A 17,940-nucleotide genomic window follows, 5' to 3' on the forward strand; every position below is an offset into this window, starting at 1 on the left:
GCCAAACCTGTTTTGAAGAGCAAACTTGACATCAAAAACCCATCTAGGGAGTGTTTTCCACTGAAACTCTGCTCAGAGAGAGCACGCACAAATGGAAAGCCCTGCTGCCTGCCCAAGGAAAAAAGCTCTGTGGTTGAATCACACATCCATTAGTAGCTGTGAATCGTAAGAGCAGCCTGTAATCATTAATACTACACCTTGAAATGATCACTTCATACTATTTTGCTTATGGGCAAGCGTGTTCTTAATATATTTTTTTCTTTTTTGCTAAGCAACCTGTTTTAACATCACAATTCTTTTGATAGTGTGATTCTGTGCATTCATAGAAATGAAAATCTATACAGGACTTTTTTTTATTTTTAGATATTTGTCTTCTAATAATCATGAGTTGTAAAAAAAGTCCTTCAGATGTCACCCACAAGACCTCTTGTTTTTCTAGGGATCTGATGGCTCTTTTTGACACATGCAGTTTACAGCCCATGTCCCACTTAGCTCACTACTCCACAACCAGTTCATCCATGCCAAAAATAAACATATTGATGCTTTTATCCCTCCCTTCCCTATTCCAAAGCCACCTTGTGACCCCAGGGACCAGGCTGGATTCCTTTCAGTGCTAACAACTGCTCTGAATCATGAGCAACAACAGGAGTGATTGCCAACAGAAACCTCACACTCCTTTCTTCATCCCTGGGAAGTTAAGATTTTACCAGTCACTTACAAGCATCCTGCGGAGACTATTTTAGAAGTATACGTTTATTAGATTTCAGTCTTCCACCTGGCAGAACCAACAGATGCAGAGTAACCCATGGCTTTAATCATTTTCCCTCCACAGGCACAATTCAGCCATACAGCTAATTCATGCTGTAGATTCTGCTCAGTGAAGCACTGCAAATTATCCACACAAGCAAAAAACCACTTCCAGAGAGTAGATTTAGGTTAAGCATGATTCAAGGATTTGCATGCAAGACTCTCACCACAGTGAACCATGAAGACATTAACACCATGATACATTGAAAAGATACGCCAAATGCATTTATTTATTTAGAGTACAGAGAAGAGCCAACTTTTCATTCCCCAAACAATCATTCAGCGACAGTTGAAAATTAAAACTCTTCAAAAGCACACAAGAATAGCATGTGGTGGTGATGTTTGTTTGGTTTTAATTAAAATATTTAGACTTCTGGAATTGAAGGGAATGCCAACAACCTTCAACTTACTGGTAGAGAGAGGAAATAAGATACTTCTAGTATATTCCTACCACTTAATTTTAGTTCACACCATTAAAAATGTTAGTCCAAATCAACTTGATTATTATATTATCTCATTTATACACTGAGCATTCAACTTCATGTAAGATCTCTGAGTTTTCTAAGCAGCTGGTCAAGGTACACTGCACAGTCCACCTGCCTGGCAGACCTGAGTTCATAATCCTCAACTGAATAAAGTCATGAAGAACAAACACTTTAGTCTGATACTATGAATTGCAGCTCTGTTAAGACATCAGCTGACACCAATTGCAGTATAAATCTTGCTCAGTAAAGCAGAAAGGGTCTATTCACTTCTTTATCATGTCAGTTTAACTGTCTGTTAAAAACGGTCTTTACTAAAGCTTCGGTTGCACTCATTTAGACATTTCTTCCAGGTTTATGGACAACATCAGGTCTCAGTAATTAAACAGTCTCTATAGTTTTGATGATTAAGAAGGTGACAACTGAACAACTAACACTATATATAGGACTACTACTTTCTTTTCCATTTTAAGATACTGTTCTTGCAGGCTGAAACACTCCTCAGATAATTTTTGTTAGAGGAAATGGTTCTTGCAGCCATTCTCAGTGAGGAAGACTAGTGACTTGGTCAGGTTTAGGTCTACTAACATGAAGGGAAAGAAGTAACTTATTGGGAACAAATTTCATCACTGGCAATAAGATCCAACTGACTTTAAGAAATTATGAATAGACTGTAATTAAGAAATGCAGCATTTTTCCAAACAGTTTAAATGTGATTAAAAGCTTTTTAAAAAATTATTTTTTTAACATTACCTGGAAATACTAGATCACTACAGCTGAAGAGTGGAAATATAATTTTTGAAATGGCACTAAATTCTAATAAGGAAAAAAGCATTTCTAGAATTTGCTACATGTTCAAAAATAATTTTGTATCAGAAATAGTGTGGCCAGCAGGAGCAGGGAGGTGATTGTTCCCTTGTACTGGGCACTGGTGAGGCCGCACCTCGAGTCCTGTGTTCAGTTTTGGGCCCCTCACCGCAGGAAAGACATGGAGGTGCTGGAGCGTGTCCAGAGAAGGGCAACCGAGCTGGTGAGGGGCCTGGAGCACAGGTCTTATGAGGAGCGGGTGAGGGAACTGGGATTGTTTAGCTTGGAGAAAAGGAGGCTGAGCGGAGACCTTATCGCTCTCTACAACTACCTGAAAGGAGGGAGCAGTGAGGTGGGGGTCAGTCTCTTCTCCCAAGTAACCAGCGATAGAATGAGAGAAAATGGCCTCAAGTTGCACCAGGGGAGGTTTAGATTGGATATTAGGAAAAATTTCTTCACCGAAAGGGCTGCCAGACATTGGAACAGGCTGCCCAGGGAAGTGGTGGAGTCACCATCCCTGGAGGTGTTTAAAAGACGTGTAGACGTGGTGCTTAGGGACATGGTTTAGTGGTGGACTTGGCAGTGTTAGGTTAATGGCTGGACCCGATGATCTTAAAGGTCTTTTCCAACCTAAACGATTCTATAAGATCAACTACTAACTAGCCTTTTGAGAAACTGGGTCTGAACCGAGAACCCAGAGTGTTGGTGGCGGGGATTACTGCAGAGATTTGAGCGGCATTCCTGGAGAACTGGGCTTAGTGTGTTTTAAATTCTGCACAACAGACAGTTTAGTAAATATTGAACCTATCATGTAATGAAATAATCATGTGGCAAGAACATTGCTTGCAAAAATATGAAAGGTCTGTTACCTCTACAGCTATTGTTTTTTCAGACACAAACCCCATTTATCAACAGCACTTTAGCAGAACCAGTTATACAGCTATATGGTATACGGAGATATGATTTTCCCCTCCCAGTTCTGTATTTAAGCACCTTAAGTAAGTATCGCACAGGTGAACTGCTTTAAAATAGTTTTCAACTACCTACAGGAAACAAGTGGCTCTTCTCTCCTCTGCCACCTAATTTGATATGTGCTGGGAGCCCACATCACAGTTAAAAAGAGTCGATATCCCATCAGATCTGCTTCATAATCAATTTGGATATGCCAGATCAGTGACTGTGCTTCAGATCACTTTGGCCTTCAGTTTGGAAGCAATTAAGCAGGCTGCATATTCTAATATTTTCATTTCTCATAAGGATAGTGAGGTTGGTTTGGTTTTCCCTCAGAAGTGAAGTTCCATTTACATATGCTGCAAAACAATTTGGAGATCAAAAGAAAAACACTGCGCCTAGAACTGGCACAAATAAACTGTCATGAGGCCTCCTGGGTGTAATAGGGGAACTTCTACAGAAAGTTGGACAAATGTGCTTAGAAGAAAATTTGCTTAGATTTTTTTTATCTATATGCACTTATTTAATTTGGTGGGAACTTCAGAAGGGCAAAGGGAGGAGTTGATTTCATATGGCCTATGAAGGTCTTCAAAATTTTTATTGTGTAGGGACTTTTTTCTAGCTGATGCATGAAGAGAAAATGAATGAAGTGGCATTATTTAATCCAAAGTGGCAAAATCCTGAGGTTTCAAGGTAAGGCCTAACATATCTCATAAAAGTCTGTTTAAGCCAAAATATAGAGGCAATAGAGAGAAAGTCCACAAAAATCAGTGATGAAATTAAAAAGGACATTCAAACGTATTTTTCCACTGCATAATACATTTGAAATTTTTACAAAACAGAATTATAATATTCTTTAAATGAACATTAAAAAGGGGAGAGTTTTTTTTCAAGGCTCATTTCTAAATATACTGAGTACATCAACTATTATAACTCTTATTACACACCCTATAACTGATCTGAAGCATATATTTAAATAATATAATTTACTTTTACTATTTGTATGTTGATTCAGATATTTGTACTTCTTATTCTTGATATGCTGTAATAGTGATGAAACTGTGAGAAGCAAGACCTTACGTGAATACCTAAATCCAAGTGAAAAGTTCCCCAGCTGTCAAAAATTATATTTCTATTAATACTAGATCCTGAAAAATGCAGTTTTACAATCACCGCTTAGGACATCATAATAAAGAGATGTGATCAACTGTAGATAAAACCATTACCTTCAACAGTGCCTCCTGATTTAACAGAAAGACAGTGTAAGAAACTCCCAGCCTCCTTTCTAAGTCACAGTTGACATGGATTCTCCATTTTCCATTCAAAATCATATAGCAACAGCGATTATAACTATTTTTTACCTACAGCACATTAAGACCTTTACATATATTTAATTATGCTCTAACTCCAGAGATCAGGGTAGAATTAATGTCATTCAGCCAGTTTCCCGGTATTTTTCTACAGCCAACCATTTCTCTGAAAACTGTAGTGGGCCAAACCACTGACACTCCAAAGACCTGAACACTGAGTGGCTGAATCACACGTTTCTAACTCTCAGGGCTCTCTGCTTAGATTGCCTCTATATTCTACCCAAAAGCACTAGAGCAGCTGTCTGAACCAAGGACACTCTGCAGCTTGGAAGATTAAATTCTTATTAAACATAAAAATAAATCCAAGTGCCATAGACTTTAATGGCCAAAAGGGCCAGTCGGATCATCTGCTTTGAACAGTGCAACACGGACCATTACATTTCATCCAGTAGTTCATGCATCAATTTGACCAGTTCCGTTTGAGCAAAGACATTTCATCTGATCTAACTTGATTTTTACTGAATTTCACTTTATAAGTGCTGCCATTAAGAATGGCAGAGACTTTCTGTTTGGGGAACACCTCCCACGATACAACTCTGATCCTGATCAGAACGTAAAGTTCTTCTAAAAAATAAATACTAAGGTTGTGCCATACCTGCTTCTGCTATACTAATGTCCCTCTCATTATCGCATGTTCATGAACCATCTTAATCAAGGTTTATGATTATATGACAAAACAACTTCAATTTGGCTGAGAACTTTCATTTCAGCTAGACACACAACATCTTGTGATGCTTTCATTGTACTTATCATTTTTGTTTTAAGAGATATTGAGAATTCATGTATCTTCCTGCTTTTTGCAGCCTCATCACCAAGTCCTGCTCTCCATCGACAGACCTACATTGATATCACCTTCCTGGCTCTGCTACTGATCTACTTTTCACCTACCCTAACCCACTTCTAAAGTCTTCCAGTGCTTCCTCTGTTAACAAGTTAGTATTTAGGTTATCTATTCCTACATATTTCCCAGCTACAATTCACTCTTGACATTATTCCAGCCATTTTTATACCTGTTTTCCATTCAGTTTACCTACATAAATGCTTCAGGTTCCTTGGGGGATTGAATTACACCCATTGATCATAACCTTTGACCAATTCAAATGCCTTAGTTCCTTCAGCATTTGAGGGATTTAAACAAATCTTAGCAAATAAGTGTGCTAAGGGGTGAAAGTCTTTATTTTTCTTTTTGTCAACTAGATACCAAAGGTAGAAGTTTCGATGTTGAGATAATACCATTACCAAGAGTACTTCAAAAGTGCAGATCCAAGTGGAAAGAAAGGTTAATATTCTCAAAATGGTCTGTTAAAAGCAGGGATCCACTGACGTGAACGAGGCTTCAGATTCAGATGGGCCAGTGAAGGATGATAACATTTTGTAGAGTGGAAGGGATAATTAAACATGAAAGGCAGAGACTGGCAAGGATGGCAGCAAGGACAGGTTACTCTGCTAATGTGAACTAAGTAGTGGGCTTCATACACGTTCTAAAAACCACCATCAGTAACATCTATTTTGTAGCAGATAAGGAGGAATACACAGGATGGTGAAATAAGGAGACTGTGAACAGCAGAGGTTAGTTAAAAGATGCCAGTTATTCAGTAGACCCACAGTGTGGTAAAAAAAGGAAACAAAACCAACCAAACAAAAAAACCCCCACACAATGACCTAAAAGGACAAAGTGATTCTTTTGTGGATTTTTAAGAGACTTGAAATAGACAGACATTTTAGAATATTCTATATATGCTTTAAAAATAAATAAATAAAATCTTAAGGATCATGATGTGAAATCTACCCAAAAGAACCACTCAAATACTGAGACCTTGACTTCATCTGTCTAGCTGTAATTAATTAGATGTGCACTAGGCAAAACAAGGAAAGCATCAGTAATTATATTGCAATAAGCTTGCCCAAAAGCTCTGCATTACATCTGCCCTGCCCTAATGGTTTAGGTACATGTAGGGAAGAAACAAAAAGCGTAAATGAACTCTTAAGTTTAACATCCCTGCAACAAATCTGGGCCAGGAAGCCAGAAGATGATAGCAACCCAGGTAACATAAATGTCCCTTGACAGGCCAACATGTCTAAGTAACGCTAAAAGTTTTTTGCCATAGGTGCAAGGTTTTAAGTGTTTTCCTTCCTTGGTTACAGTGAAAAAAACCCAGGGTGCTAACCCTGGGGTTCTGGAATCCTTTTATTGTATTTAGCATATTACCAGATTTGTGGGAAAATAGGTTTTTCAAATAGTAGAATCTTTGATATGTTAAACTTCCCTGAGTATTTTGATAGTAGAAACCACAAGAAATTTTACATTTCACAGCCATGTGAAAAGAACAGCACCACAGAGCATGTACCTGCGTCGCAAACGCGTTGCCCTATCTCATCCTCTACACGTATTCTTGCTGCCATGTCTCTTTCAATTACGTGGGATTGAGACTGACTGAAATGTTCACCATCTTCAAGGGAATCTCTCAGTCATCCCCACTTACTCTGCTTTGGCTTGCACTGCTGATTGGTCTGGGAGCATGCAAACTGGATTCCTTCTGGAAGAAATCCACCCAAAAGGCACACTCTGCAACGCTCCTCTATCTCCTAATGCCCACTCCAGCCATACTATAAGACTAAAACTAGTCAAAGGAAAACTCCCAAAACATGCCCAGAAGGAACGCCACATGCTAAGCATCAACGCTTTTCCTGCATGGACCCGCTGCTATCATGCCATGACGGTACCAGCTGCCCTTGCTGTTCCCCTTGCCGAGGCAGCACTCCACACCTCAGCAGAGCACTTCGTAAGTCACAGCCAACCTGTGAGCTCCTCACCTTCCTTCTGCAGAACACCCAATAATGAAGTTCTCTTCATTAGATCTTGAAAGGCGGTGAAGTCAGAGACTGTTTTCTTGTCTTTGATGCTAGCACTTCAAAAGATTACAAGCTATGGACCGGCACCCCTTTTGAAACACCCACCTCTAAATTTAACCGTGGTAATATAAGATCAGATGTCGTAAAGAAGAGTACTTCCTACATGAGCACCATGGCTGCACAGGGCTATCTTTTGGCACAGTGAATCCCCTCAGAAATGCAACCAAGTATTACCTTAGTATCTCCTTTACTGATCCAGAATACAGAAGTGTCTTGTCAGAACAGTTTCAAACTTTAGATGTTTGTGTGTCTCCTGCTTTTTTTCAAGTAGCAAAATATAACAAAATTTACTTTAAAGATCCACTTAGGAGAGTTGATGCTTGCAAGCAGATCCATCTGCAATGCTTTATTGCAGAAATACATTTTCTTTTCAACTTGTGAAAGAGTAGCATTTGGGATTTTGGGGGGCTTTGATTATTGGTTTGGTTATTGGTTATTGGTTTATTTGCTTATTTGGTTTGTTGTTATTTCTGACTACTGCATAATCATATCAGGGTCACTGGGTTTTCAGAATCCTTCTCTTGTGACTAAATACTATTTTTAATAGCACTACTACAATGCAGGGAATGTTTTCAACTGAACGATTTACATATTCTTAGTGATTTTTCCTTTCTAATCTCAAACAGCTCTATAATCAAGGAACAAGTGATTTTTACTGTATTTACAAAGCAGTAAGAGTTTAAAGCTCCTCAGTGTCAAACTCCTTAAAAGGAGGATTCTCATTTTTGATTCTTCCACATTATCAAGTTCAAAATATTCTGCTTTCAAAGACAAATCAAAACGGTCAAAAAGTATGAAATATGAAAATAAATTGCCATTTTCTTCAAATAGCAACCAAAGCATTAATTTCAGTCCTTTGCTAGCTACTTGTAACTCTATGCTATAATTTGTACATTTTTCTGTTATATATTTTATTATAGTCCTCCTGACAGGTAATAAAAGGGAAGAAAATATAGTTTAAAGCAATTTGTAGTACTATTAATCAAGAGAGGTAAACTCACAATAATGAAGTAAACCAATGAAGGACAAAGGCTTTGTCACATACAGTTACATCTGTTGCATTTCAGATTAAGATTTTTCGCTCAGAGGATCTGTGTGGATCTATTCTCTTCCTTGTAATGGAGACTTATTTTTTAAATTTTATGCTTGAATTCCTAAAAATAACTTTATTCTGCTGATGTAGCAATCCATTGTAGAATCCGAGAACAAGCAGCTCATTCCCAGCATAATGGATTTCAAAGCCTGCGCGAAGCTCAGAAACGCAGAGCTGGGAATTTTATCCACACAGCAAGTGACAGTGTCCACACGGGCAGGGTTAGGGCATAACAGAAACTTTTCTACTGAATCAGAAATCCCCTTGGCTGGGAAACAGCCCCTGCGTTCAGTGCCCCGACCACCTCCTCCTTCTCCCAGCCGTCTCACTTAGGAATGTCAACCTCACTGCAGGTCTGGAAGAGTTTTGCTCCTGTTAAGAGGGCCCACCATGTCCACTAAGGCATCTCCAGCTCAGGGAGCCAGAAGACCCTTGCCACTTGTCAGGACACTTCAAAACCCCAAAGCCGAGTTTCCCAACCCTCTAACCCCACCAGCGGACTTCCACACCACAGGCGGGGCGCTGCCAGGAGCTTAACCGACAGGAGAAGGCAGGCCCACGGGTGGGTTCGCAGCTCCGGCCCCTGGGCCCAGGACCCCCAGTGCCCTGCAGGGCCTGGGCGCAGGGCCTTTGCTCAGGCTGCAGCTCTGCTGCTCCCTCGAGCAGATAACATCCAGAGCTGTATGGGGTTTGGTCGTTTACACAAAGCAGTGGCTAAAAATAAACTGAGGAATAAATCAGGGAAGAGAAGAGGAACAGCAAACCCCGGCAGATGCTCTTCTAACCACAGACGACATGCTTTGTTTTTAAAGCCTGGTCTTGCGCTAGCCCTGTGCGAGTTACGTGCCCTTACAGGAACACTCTACGTGTGGAAAACCAAAGATTTAGAGTTAGCCCAAAATCTTAACAGTAATCAAATAGCCTTTAGTCCAGTCACAATATTAATAGTCTAAATCCGTCAGTTATTGTAGAGAAAATAAAACCTCTAACATAATACAACTAGCAAATGTTACATACTCACACGCTCCCTCGTACCTGTTGCACACACCTTTCCACCACCCCTTGGGGTCCTGGCATCAACAGCACATGGTCAGGGTCCCACGGTGCTCATCAGGAGTAGCAGGATGCTGATGGTGGGATTGTTCTTTCTTCTCTCTAGAGTCCACCTGAGGTAATATTACACACTTCCAAAAATGTTCTACTCACTGTTCTTTCTTCATTGGTCTGACAATTCCACATTACAGCCAAATAATTACATATAGCATGGTTTACTCACGTTGCATATTTGTTCTTTCTTCTCTTAGCCCTAAAAACTTGTTTGGCACAACTCTACGTTGTATTTCTTTAAGGATCAGCACTTGGCCATGAGCAATTCGTTTATGTCCATGAGGCCTCTGGCACCTAAGATCATAGATTAAATGATTCTACACAAAATAACTACTTACTACTAGCCATTAGCTACAGAAATATATCAAAATCATCATAAACATAGGCAGTACACTACACAATTGTACAAAGTCAGGCTGTCACTCGACTGTTGCTGTTATGGCTAAAACAAAGCTTCAGGTAGGGCAAGATAAGCCCAGATAAATCAAGCTCAGTGAGTCTTCATGCTAAGGCCTTGCAGAGTTAATACAAACTACTAGCAATGACAATACTGTGTTTATGTGGTTACTGGTCTATACCAGTAGCTAGGTCACCCTCCAGAGAAGGGGAAATGTCATCTTGAAACTCCTTAAACATCAGATAAAATAAAATGCAGGCCTTCCAAATCCCCGGGAGAATACTCTAACAGCATGATATAAAATACCAGCTCTACTTAGAGCTTCCACCCACTGCCTAGTGGCCACTGCTTGATTGTATGCCATTCCTGTGCTAGGTGACTTGGGCTTTGGGGGAATGGGTGGAATATAGGTGACCCAAACCTGCGTTCAGACAGCTGTTTAGCTTAGCAGGACACAGGAGGCTCCAGCCACGCTCAGACATTGAGGAAACTCTAAAATTGAAAATGAATATACGCTAGTAAGTTTTTACCTTCTTCAAGACGAGTCAGTTGGTGGAGCATCAGTTTTTTGGATTACCTTCTTACATAGAGGTGTCTCAACTCTGCTTATGTTCTATTTCAAGCACCAAAACCAGCTCTCTAAATTTAGTGTCAAGGTACACAAATTAGGAAGCTGATTTCCCTCAGCTCCTCACGTAGAAAAGAGACAGACTCCTCCAGAGGGTAATTTTGATCATAAGAACTCCTACTTAATTACCATCCAAATACAGCTAAAAAGAAAATACCACAAACTTTTGCTTTGCAATTTATTTATTAAGAAGAAACATATAAAAGTGACCACAAAATGGGATAAAAATATTTAAACATTTTGGAAAAAAAAAAAAAAGGTAAGTCGGACAAAAATCACCTAATAATTGGGAAGGAACTTTCATTTCCCACCCTTCAACATGCTATATAAAACAGTATTCTAAAGCAGCAAGAGTAAGTACTGGATGCAATTACAGCTTCGGTATCTATCTTTCTTTTCTTCAGTCTATTCAAAGCACTAAATGCCTGCATATTCCAGGTAGTGAAGTGCATATTCCTGAGTATAGGCACAAATTCAGCTAGAGAAGGGAAAGAATGAAAGAAAGGGGAAAAAAAACCCCAAACAAACCCACAATCCCAAACCAAAACAAAAAACCCAAATAACACAGCTGCTTAGTCTTCAGTGAAGTACGCCTCCAGTGCCTCCAGTTCTGCATCAGCTGTTGTATTTGAAGAGGTGGGAGCAGAATTTGAATTCATGCTTTCCTGACTATTATTTTTTTGTTGAGAGTTTCCTGAATTACTTGGTTCCTTCTTCAGTTCTCTACCACCACTTAATAGTCTTTGACTCTCTGTAAAATACTGATTAGGATGATTCAAAGAAAACCCAATGTCATCAACCTGCACATAAAAGGAAAGGAACAGTGAGTTATTATATTTATTTCAAAAAGTCATCTTTTTCACAGTCAAGAACAAATTAATTAGCAATTTAATAAGTTCTGATTTTGTTGAAGAAAAATGCATCAATTTGTAAATACTGTCCCAGTAAATATTAGCATGACACAGATTTACTTTCATCACAAAATTTCTTCCTTCATGTTAGAAATAAAACAACTGCTTTGGCACATTCAAAACAGTATTTCCCATTGTCTTTGCTGTAGTAAAGAAAAAAACCCACCCCATCTGTCCTACCTTTACAGATGTAGGACAATTGAACCTACACCTTAAAACAGCATTTCCCTACCCAAAAGAGGGACTGAGACAAGTCTAGAGTGCAAATGGCAGTAGAGAATATATATTGATATACCACTATAAGTTGTAACAACTGTACAATATAAATCTAGATCTTAAGTATCAGTGTGAAACTGTGAATGGAAACAGGTAGCTTCACCTCTTCCCGTGTTTTCTCCAGTAGCCACAAATGCAATATTTACATGGCAGCAGGCTAAGACAGAAGCCCAATAGATCAAGCTTATCTCTGCTCCATCAGTGCCAACATCACCATCCTGACCCTAGATGCACCACCAATACCAAAGAACATTTAGTCTTCAGTGGAAAAGAACACAGAAAACTAGCATAAGGTGTGGCATATTTTTATTGCTCCTTTCCACTTAGGAGGCGCATTCTTTCAGCTCCATAATTATTTGATAAATGAACATTAAATTAATGCTCATCAAGTATTTCAAATGAACAAAGCTTTCAGCTTTAAAAGTAAGCTATTCTGACATATTAACCAGAAATCTCAATTATAACCCTTGTATCTCTTTTCAGGGCCTCAGAAGTTAAAAATGCTTACTTTAACAGGTGCTTCCACCTCATATTCAGGCAATCTGCACCTTCTATCTGCCCATCAGTTCATGTGAATACTAAGAACATTTTTAGAAAAATACTGCTTTTAAAAAACATTGGAAAACTTCCCAAACCTGGGATACAAGAAACCAAGGAAGACTAAGAGCCATATACTGGTAATTTTTTGCTCCCACTACTTCTCTTTTTCCCAGAAGGGTGGGACCAATTCAAGCATAACAAGCAACTTTGCACACACACAGCATCTCATAAGGACATATACTGTGGCTGATCTGATATGCCGAAACCCATCAGGTTACATTTCAGCCACTTGTGAAAGATCATAAAGCAGAGAATCAATGTGTGTTTTAAATGGAACCCTGATTCAATGCATTCCCACCACCTAGCTTAGCTCTGTCAGAAAATGGCAATGTGTAACAAAATCTAATTTAGACACAAAAAAGACATTAGCAACTGTAGTAAGTGACCTTGTGGGAAAAATCTTCCTATAAGTGACAGGCCTACCACGCTAATTTGGCACTCAAAATAAGACACAAAGTAAAAAAGAAGAAACCTGAAGCCACCGAGTTTCATTTCAGTCTTATCTGGATGAATTTCATCCAGCCACCTTTCATCTATGCTCCAATTTCCATTATGTGGGAACCAAATTATTTCTTTGCACCAAAAAGGCTTAAAAAAAAGAAGTGATGCAGTAAAAAGCTGGCTTTCCTAGAAGCAGCTCTTAATTAGTTCTATTATTTTTAACCTTAAAATCTCAGTTTTCTTCAGACCAATTTAAGGTTCACTTTGTAACTCCTAATTTTGTTCTAAATTCTTCTCTCGCCAACAAACTGGAGTAAGCTGTAAAAGCAGCTCATTGTACGAACGGAGCCTACAACCATGTTCTCAGAGGTGATTGACAGTATCTGGCTAAAAGCTATTTACAGGTTGTTAGTTAAAATTTAATATGACTCCATGTACCCTATTTAATTAAAAGAATTCTGCCCATTTTATCACCTTTTTTTTAAGAGCCTGAAGAGAGAAAGGGGAAGTTTTGTTAATCATCATCATCTTCATTTGTGATCTAGTGATACATAAACAAATCTGTTCTGCGTAATTTTCAACAAGGTTCTCCGAATAAAAATATTCTGCTCTGGCTGGAAATACACAAGAAATTTGACCACAAAAATGGACGTGAAGCTAAAACAAATTTCCTGGCTTTTTTATGTTAGACTGCTCATGTTACTTTATATAAGTTTTACAATGCTTTTAGGTAATATAGATCAAAGCACATCAGTTTTAAAAGCTGCATCATTAACTTAATTATAAGTTACCTGAAACTTACTACCAGAAATAGAGGAACTAGATATCCCTAACTGTTTTATCCATTTACACCTGTAAATCCATCTGGAATCCCCATGCCAAAAGAAAAATGTATTTTCTGGGCAGTCAAAAATTTAAGTTTACAACATGTATTGATCCAAGCGAAAAGACCTGTCACTTTGGCCAGAACTGTTTATTCCATCTAGTAGGTGATACTAACACAAGACTTTTTTTGGATTCGACACATTTTGCACATGCTGGCCTTCACACAAAATCTAGTTTTGTATTCCTGCTATAGCACATCTTGTTTTGAAAAACCTGAAGCTATCATTTTGTAGCTATAGTATCTTTTGGTTTTAACCAAGAACTTTTAAAACAACAGCTCATAATGCTATAGCTGATATTACAGAAAAAACGTGTGGAGCAATCATGGTGCTACAGTAAATGATATCAATTAACCACATCACTTTTTTCCTTAAAAAAAAAAAAAAAGAAAAAAAAAAGTCCAGCGTTCTCACGATTTGATCACAAAGAACGAAGAAAAAACGCTTTTTGCAGATGTTTTAAAATAAACTATTCAAAAGTGATTCTTCTGTACCAGAAAGTTTGCTATGTGTCAGATTTCATTTACTTTTTAAAAATACACAAGGACTGTAAAATATCAGTATGCAAGAATAAAATGTTTACAGAAAAATATTAATAATCAGCCATTACAGCTGTAACTGTAACAAGTAATTAATATAGCAATATTCATGCAAACAGCATCAACATCATTAGTTCCTTTGGAATATAACTTAGTAACACAGGCATTGGCCAGTTAGGCTTTCTTATTTGTTCATAATGCTCAGGCTCTTAAAACAGTAGATTTATACAGTGGATTTATATACAATCAGATTTCAAAGCACTAATTATTTCTACAGGCAACCTGCCACAAGAACATTAATTTAACCTACTAGTAGTTCATAGCTGATATCACCAATCTCTTTTACTTGACTGCATATATGTAGCCAAGATTTCTGAACTGTTTGGTCTGCAAATATGTTTCTCTATTTTGAGTTGCCATCCAATTCTATCAACTAAAATAAAATAAAATCTTGCCACTATTGTGACCATGAAAGGAATTCCTCATTGCTGTGACTATTTACTTCGGGTTACAGTTATGCCGCTTACATTTTCAGGGTGTCTCATTTCCACTTGACATAAGTTGCCTTGTGTCCTCACTTTAGTACAAAATAAAAACTTATCTAAAAGGGATAATTAAAATGAAATATCTTATTATGAACTCAAGTACAAATATTAGAATTTCAAACAGTTATGATGCTTTCCATATGGCTTAAAATCCAAATTTGACCATAAAGAAAGGTACTTTAGTATTTTGGTAGTGTTTGACAGAATACTTACTCTAGTTACACATATAAACATAGCTTATTCTTGATTTTTATTAAAATATCCCAGAAGGAGAAAAACATGTCAAAACCATTCATGCATTATAAGTACTGCTTTGCTTTCCCACACTTATTGAAAGACTTAACAGATTGTGTACACATGCATTTCCTTAACACATTAGTTCCTGCCTGAAGACAATGCACTGGACCACACAAATGATGTTTGCCTTTGTTTTGTGGTTGTGAGATAGTGAAACAAAGGTTCAGGAAAGGTATACCATTAAAGTTAATAAGCCTAGTTTACACTGAATGTGCAGAGAAGCTGCTTTTAGGTAACCTATGCTATTTGAACCAGCAGCACTGAGGTGCAAAGACACCTCCTCCCCAAAAAGTAGTTCTAAACATTCTCACTCTAGTCCAGCATAGTCTTCCTGCCAAGCACTGGACTACTGAGGCCAACAGCAAAGCTGCTGCCAGCATAAGATGCAATAGAAACTTAAGAGGTGATGATGGGGAGGAAATACAAAGAGAGTCCTTAAGTAGACATAGTGTGCAACTGACCCCATGAACTTAGAAAAATATCATAATCTTAAGCAAGTCTCTAGTACAACGTCATTCATAGTAGATCTAACTTACATATGCACTGTAACTGTCAAGAATTACACTAACAGCTCCACTGAAAGTAAATCAAACACTTTCTTGATAAAATTTTTACATAATTGAAGATGATATTCTCCATGTGAACCAGTCCATTATTCCTAGGAAAGTTTTACTTAAGATTATTCACTCATTTGAAGAAACAATAACAAACAATTTTATGCTGATTGATTCTTCAGAAATTTCCTTCACTGAAGAGCTCTGCTAGGCATATACAGGAAAGCAAGGGTTCAATTGTTTGATTAGGTGTCTCTAGCTTCAGAGACACATCTTTTGTCCACCCCATGGAAAAAAAAATTACATAGCTATAGGACAGAAAAATCATTCCAAGGAGGCTGGTAGCAAGTTTAACAGCTAAATCCTGTAAAAAATTGTCCTCATAAGCATGTGCCATTCAAACTACATACAGTGCCTTTCTGTGCATTCTGCTTTCTCTCGCTAAAGAGACTTACCAACAGCAAAGCAGAAAGATGATTCTTAGTGCAAGCAGCAAAGACATATTTATAATACCACAAGACTGAAAAAAATAATGCTCTTCTGGAATTTGCCATAGAAGAATGGAAAGACAGCTTTCTAAAATGCAACAGATCTTCAGCGCTGTGCTGATTTATCCTTTGGTGAATGTTGACCTTGGGATCTTATAGTCATCTTGGGAAAATATTGTTTCTACGGACAGCCTTACACAGGACAAGTGTTATCTAAATTTCAAACTGTACATAATTTTGAATTTCCTTCCAGATTATTAGACCCGTTTTATCATTTTCTAAGACTGTAAGAAAAAGTGTTCCTCTCAGATTATAGCTGCAGGTACTGGTTCGGAGTATACCTTTGCTATACATTCACATATAAGATTGCTGGAAATTTGGGAAGACAGACAGTTCCATTTAAATCAAAGGTGAAAACCAGTAAGAACAAAAAAAGTCAATGGTAAATGTCTCTGAGTGGGTCATCTAATCCTCATCCATATCTTTAGCAAGGCTGTCCCATAGTCTGCTGTTTGAAAGGGATGTTTCCATTTTTGAGTTGTGGAGGGAACAAAGGTATAAGAAGGGCTGTGCTGTTTTTTCTTGATGACAAGGAATCTTGAACCAATGCGAAAGCTGGTTCTTTGAATCAAGAAATCACATAGAAGATGGACTATGGCCATTGGCTATCTTACAATTTTGTGGAGGATCTTACTTTAATTTTGCCTATGATTAAGCAAATGGGAAAGCTCTGCAAACGTTCATCTTGATTTAAAAACTAATCACACATGACTAAAAATGTGAAAAAACATCAAGTGAACATTAACAATATTAACCATGTACGTGCTGGGAGATTAGAGTTTTAATTACACTTTTTAGATCCTTTTTGTTTATTTTTTAAGGTATATCTCAAAATATCAAACTTGTGTAACAGGTTAAAAACCACAAATTTGATTAAAAACAGGATATTGAAAAAGTTAAATGGCTTGAAATAGATAAAATTCAACAATATTGACATTTTCAGGAAGAAAGCATAACCTTTTACTACATCTTGTAATGTTCAGGATATTAATAAGATCAATATATAAATGCAGAAAAATTACAAAAGAATATTTGAAATTATTGAAATGAAAAGTAACAAGGCAAGACAGCTAATGATGGATGCGAGAACCACAAACAGTCTCTGGACTGCATGCATGATTTCCAAGGCCTTCCTCAAGACAAAGACAGTGATTACAGTGTAACAAAAATTTGTAGCTACTTACATCATGCACCAACTCAAAGTACTTTTGACAGGCCAGCTGATAATGCATGCCCTTCACCAATTCCAGGATCTATACAGAGGGAGAAAAACATAAAGGGTTCAGAAGTAGCACACATACATCTTGGTTATACTTACCATGACAAGGTATTTCATGACAGCCTTGTGTAATACCTCATGGAACTTTGCAGCACAAGACTTCTTTCACATCTGTGTACCCTACTAATAACTGACAACATTTAGACATACTATAGTTCTTTAAAAATACCCTGGCTACATTAAAAACAAGATAAAACCACAGGAAGATACACTTCGTCCTTAAAACATAATTTCAATACTGTAAACTTCAAGAGTAAGCTGAATGTATATTTTGGTAATGTAATTGTGACAGTTATTGTCAAACTATCATATTGCAACATCTCTTCCATAATTGCAGACATAAATCTAGTAATTCAAGTGGTTGAAGCATGAAGCAATCAAGGACACGATTTGTATTTTTATTTTCTGTGTTACCAGTTCATGCAGATGCAGAATAAACTAATACTGTGCTCACATCAAGAAAATTTAATGCAAATCCTTTAGACAAGTATCTGTGAGAGGGGAATGCTTT

At 37.8% G+C, this 17,940-nt stretch overlaps 1 protein-coding gene across 1 annotated transcript in view; it reads right to left on the minus strand.

Annotated features, from left to right (window-relative positions):
• Positions 1 to 11,040: 11,040 nt before the first annotated feature.
• The window catches only part of PRIM2 (primase, DNA, polypeptide 2 (58kDa)), a 131,849-nt gene continuing 124,949 nt past the window's right edge, over positions 11,041 to 17,940 (minus strand). The window contains exons 12-13 of the mRNA XM_010565804.1: positions 17,335 to 17,403; positions 11,041 to 11,355 (exon numbers count right to left, since the gene is read on the minus strand). Coding sequence (XP_010564106.1) covers positions 11,128 to 11,355; positions 17,335 to 17,403 — 297 coding nt within the window. The 3' untranslated portion in view covers positions 11,041 to 11,127. The remainder of the gene's footprint in view (positions 11,356 to 17,334; positions 17,404 to 17,940) is intronic.

This window comes from Haliaeetus leucocephalus, unplaced genomic scaffold, assembly GCF_000737465.1.
Source record: "Haliaeetus leucocephalus isolate CR32 unplaced genomic scaffold, Haliaeetus_leucocephalus-4.0 Scaffold195, whole genome shotgun sequence".
In the NCBI taxonomy this organism is placed as follows: domain Eukaryota; kingdom Metazoa; phylum Chordata; class Aves; order Accipitriformes; family Accipitridae; genus Haliaeetus; species Haliaeetus leucocephalus.